The following is a 4,196-nucleotide window of genomic DNA, read 5'->3' as shown; positions in this document are numbered from 1 at the left end:
ACTTGTTCTGAATAACCAAAAGGCTCAGGATGTTGATATTTAGTTAGTAGCATATGCTGGGATCAAGGACTACTATGTTTGTTAAAGTGAATGACTTTGACTTATATTCAAGGTCACAGGGGTCAAATTTGTTTAAAATCTTTAAACAACCTCTTATGAATAACCATGGGTCCCAGGATGTTTATACTTTGCAAGTTAAATCCTGAGATGAAAGGCTATACAATGTGTTCAACATAATGACTTTGTTCGACTTTCATTCACAGGTGTGAAATGTTTAAAAAAAAAATAACAGGGTCTTTTGAACGAATTTTAATCATAAATACTGATATTTTGCCTGTAGCTTTATTTTAGATCACTTTTAAGGTTACAAGTGTGAGTTTTATACCAGGTGAGCAATGCAGGCCCATTGGGCCTCTTGTTAACGTAACGTATTAGTTGACTATTGACAATTAAACCTATAGCCATTCAATGATTTGCCTTAAAATTGGTTCAAGGACAGATCGGAATTATTTTTTTATTTTTTTATTTTTCATCGTTGTGGAAAGAGTATAAAATCGTTTTCCAAAAAAGTGGGGGAAGTTACACGAGCTACGACTCATTCAGAATGTTAAGGCCGACCATTTATGCCATCAAAGCATTTCGTCAGCCAAGCTTTAACACAAGCTGTCTCTCACTGTCTCTCAAGCTAGCAAGAAATTGGAAACAAACAATTCAGCTATGCCAGTAGATCTACCCAATGTGATTTAAAACGATTCAATGAACATGTTTAAGTAGTAAGCAGCATGTATATGAGCGTCTGATTGGTCCAAACGGGCGCCAGAGCTTACATCTACTTGGAAAAGTGTTATTTGGAGGCCTTGTAGCATAACCTTGGCGGCTAGTGACGTAGGAGGCTTTCGCATTTATTGGGGAAAAAAAACTTTCAAAACATTCAATGTTTTTCTAGTATAAAACTCGATTAAATAAAATGGCAAGGACGAATAATTAGCGTAAGTAAAAAATCGATTGTGTCAAATAATTTTCTCTATCGCGATATTATGGTCGACATTGTCTATTTTACTGAGTGTTATTAAATGTTCGGCATGTAAATGCTTTTTCATGAAGACACCAGAACGATTAACGCTCTAAATTTATATAGGAATCTATCTTTAAATATCGGTATTGAAAACCCATATTGTGGTTCTATGCACACAGTCACATTGAGATTCTATTTCTTATCAGCCATAAGATGCACAGACATATTGGAGGTGCATTACTACATTTGTATTTTCATTTTCTATCAATAGTGTAAAAAAAAAAGATTTACACGGACTTTTTTTTTTTTAAAAGGTTCTTTAAATTTGTTTTTCGTTTTTTACTGTTTTGGTATCGTTGCGGTGTTAATATTTTATCTTGAGTCATAGCCTTAATTTTTTTAATAGCTGCTTCCATTTCTTCGTGATTTATCTAATTGTTTAGTATTCCGCTCGTTAACAACATGATAGTGTTTCCAGTAGGTAATTGCTTTTTCTTGATGTTACGTACATAATTGTACATGTAGCTGAATCTAAGTTCAATGTTATGGTTATCGAATTTGTATATGAAGAAAAGTTTTATTTTCCTGTTAGTTCCTGTGAATACCAGATAATACGTGGCACTACTCCGGACTATCAGAGGCGACTGCGCGGCTCCTACATGTGTACGAGACATAAATCAAACCAGATCTGCGTATAACTAGCTTCTAGGTCGGAAAAAACGGAAATGCTTGCGTCTTGCGTGCGTTGGGATATTTGCGTTAACGATGATAGTCACGTAGAAGAAGGACACCAAAACGTTTTAGTGTGAAGAAAACAATGAGTGGGGGCATTTCTTTTGTCTAGGACTGTTAGTGAGCATACACGAACTATATAGTTTTATGTGTTAGATGCGCGTTCTAGTATCATATTATAAAGTTCAATGACGTCAAACCACACTCATTGTCTCCATGGCATCTTCTCGCTTTCAATCACTGGGATTGATGAATACGGAATACAAATTTCGGACGAGTACGCCGCATGTGGTTTATGGACATAACGCGTGACCTACCGTTGTTTACTTGAGCGGCTTTGTATTTATTATAAATGATTGTTTGTATATTGTGAACATGTTTATTTTATGTTGCTGTGGAGGTAACGTGTTGGGACTATGTGAATACACACGATGTACAAGGTTGTCCATATGTTGGGAAACTAAAGCTATTATAGTAGTTGGCACAATATTTCTTAGGCAATTGTCAACGTAACTGAATCATTTGCATGTGTGCTAGCAGAATTTATAATAAAGGATCTTTAAGGAACTAAATGTTATTAAAAACGCATGTTCTTTTGTCAAATGACAATTTTGATGTCCTTCTCTGTGGATATAGTATATAATGTTATCATTTTATCATTCTCCATATCCAAAAGGAAAGGCGACGTACGTGCCCGAGACATCTCAGGCAGGAATCAAAGCATTCTAAATTAGTATTCTACCTTAATACAAGGTCAACCCTTTGATTGGATCATGTTATACGTATATACGTGGCGGGACCAATTAAGACCGTCACTATCATTTATCTTGTTTAAAGTCTGTCATTTCGTCATCTCTGATGGAATATATCGAAACCTTACACCACTGGAGACGTATTTAATATCGTGGTGATCGAGTCAGGAGTTATTTACCAGTACGATAGACCGTAAATTGACCCTTCCTATTGATTTGGCGGCCTGCTAAGTATACCAATTTCAGTGATACGCGGTGCCTTGTTTTCGGCCTGTGATTCCATTATGCCCATACTGTACATCTGATTTAATCAGCGTCCATATACAGAAACTCTTGAATGTATTCCTTGATTCTGTTCCAGTATCGGTAAACATGCACGACTCCTAAGCATATACAATGGCGTTTTCATCTTTTGTGTTGCTTTACAGACTGAACACAGCCATGTTTTCCCATAATGAATATCTCTCAAGGTTCCATGTGTGTTGTATCAAAAGATTGCGGCGGATATAAAGACCACTTCCAGACTAAGAAGCGTTTTACCGACGCTAGTGGTACAACATATTTGTCTGAAATATGCTGATTTCAGGAGAAAATCGTTTTTAGATTATTAAGAAGGCCAGACGTGTTGATTGTACAGTGTTACGTCTTCTCCTTGGTGACGATTATTTTAAAGGCACGTGTATCGATTACTTGATCTGTGATATACTCATGTTTGTACATGTCACATTTGATATTAATTTTAACTGTTTTCATTTTAATTTCCTTGTGAAAAACACCACTCAGACCAATCTTCCAAAAAAGTCAGCAGAAATAGCAAGAATCAAAATACATTACCAGTGTTTAAATCCGTCCTCTAATTGTTTCAGGGATATGAATGGGAGTAGGCCTAATGCTGTTTCCACGTGATCAAAAACGAGAGTTGGGAAAACGTGAAGCCGAGACCAGGGGATGCGATGGTTCGGAAGAAAATAAAATCAGAATTTCGCTTCAGACCGTTGTCAATGATATTCATTTTTGTCCCTTTCTTCTATGTTCAAAACATTCCGCTAAACGTTTTGTGAAAACAGAATTTATTAATTTAGTGATTAGTTTTTGTTGACGCCCTACCTATAACTTTTACTGTCATTTGTTCTAAATTTTGATTTTGATTCCTTTGTAAATAACAACTTGTTGTAAATCATGTCATGGAAATGTATATCAATATGTATTTTACATATATTTTTGTGAAAAAAATAAATCATTCCTTATTATGTGCAATGACACCTTGTTGAAATTTAATAAATGTCTGTCTTTTGTATAACGCTTTGGTCTTTTTGACACTGATGGGAAAGAATACGCCTTTCACTGTATAGTTTAATTGGAATATATATGTATGCGTCCTATCAGATACTTATTGAAAAATAGCTCAATATTGGCATATTTCAACGATGGGATAATTAAGAAAAGCTATAGCGGAAACAAGTTTTGGGGAATTTGAATTTATTTCAGAGGCTCTATGGGTTTCCCTTATGTTTTTGTATATCCCCTGTCTCTGTTTTTCATCAATGAGTGTTGATGCCGTTGTTTCTGTTTTTAAGTTATTACAAGGGTGGAAAAACGGGCGGTTAGATCAGGCAAAGATAGTAAGGTCATGTCAAAAAAGGCAAGGATAGTAAGGTCGAGTATGGGCGGTAATATCAGGTACAAGCAGCCAGGTT

At 35.7% G+C, this 4,196-nt stretch overlaps 1 protein-coding gene across 1 annotated transcript in view; it reads left to right on the top strand.

Annotated features, from left to right (window-relative positions):
- Window positions 1-3,787, top strand: part of LOC110454765 — a 42,482-nt gene extending 38,695 nt beyond the window's left edge. Inside the window, exon 5 of the mRNA XM_021504459.1 lies at window positions 3,366-3,787. Within this exon, the coding sequence (XP_021360134.1) occupies window positions 3,366-3,383 (18 nt within the window). The 3' untranslated portion in view covers window positions 3,384-3,787. The remainder of the gene's footprint in view (window positions 1-3,365) is intronic.
- The last annotated feature ends 409 nt before the right edge of the window (window positions 3,788-4,196 follow it).

The sequence above is a fragment of the Mizuhopecten yessoensis genome, unplaced genomic scaffold (genome assembly GCF_002113885.1).
Source record: "Mizuhopecten yessoensis strain PY_sf001 unplaced genomic scaffold, ASM211388v2 scaffold8057, whole genome shotgun sequence".
Taxonomy (NCBI): Eukaryota; Metazoa; Mollusca; class Bivalvia; order Pectinida; family Pectinidae; genus Mizuhopecten; species Mizuhopecten yessoensis.
Note: the sequence above shows the minus strand (reverse complement) of the source record. Positions and strands in the feature narration are given on the sequence as shown.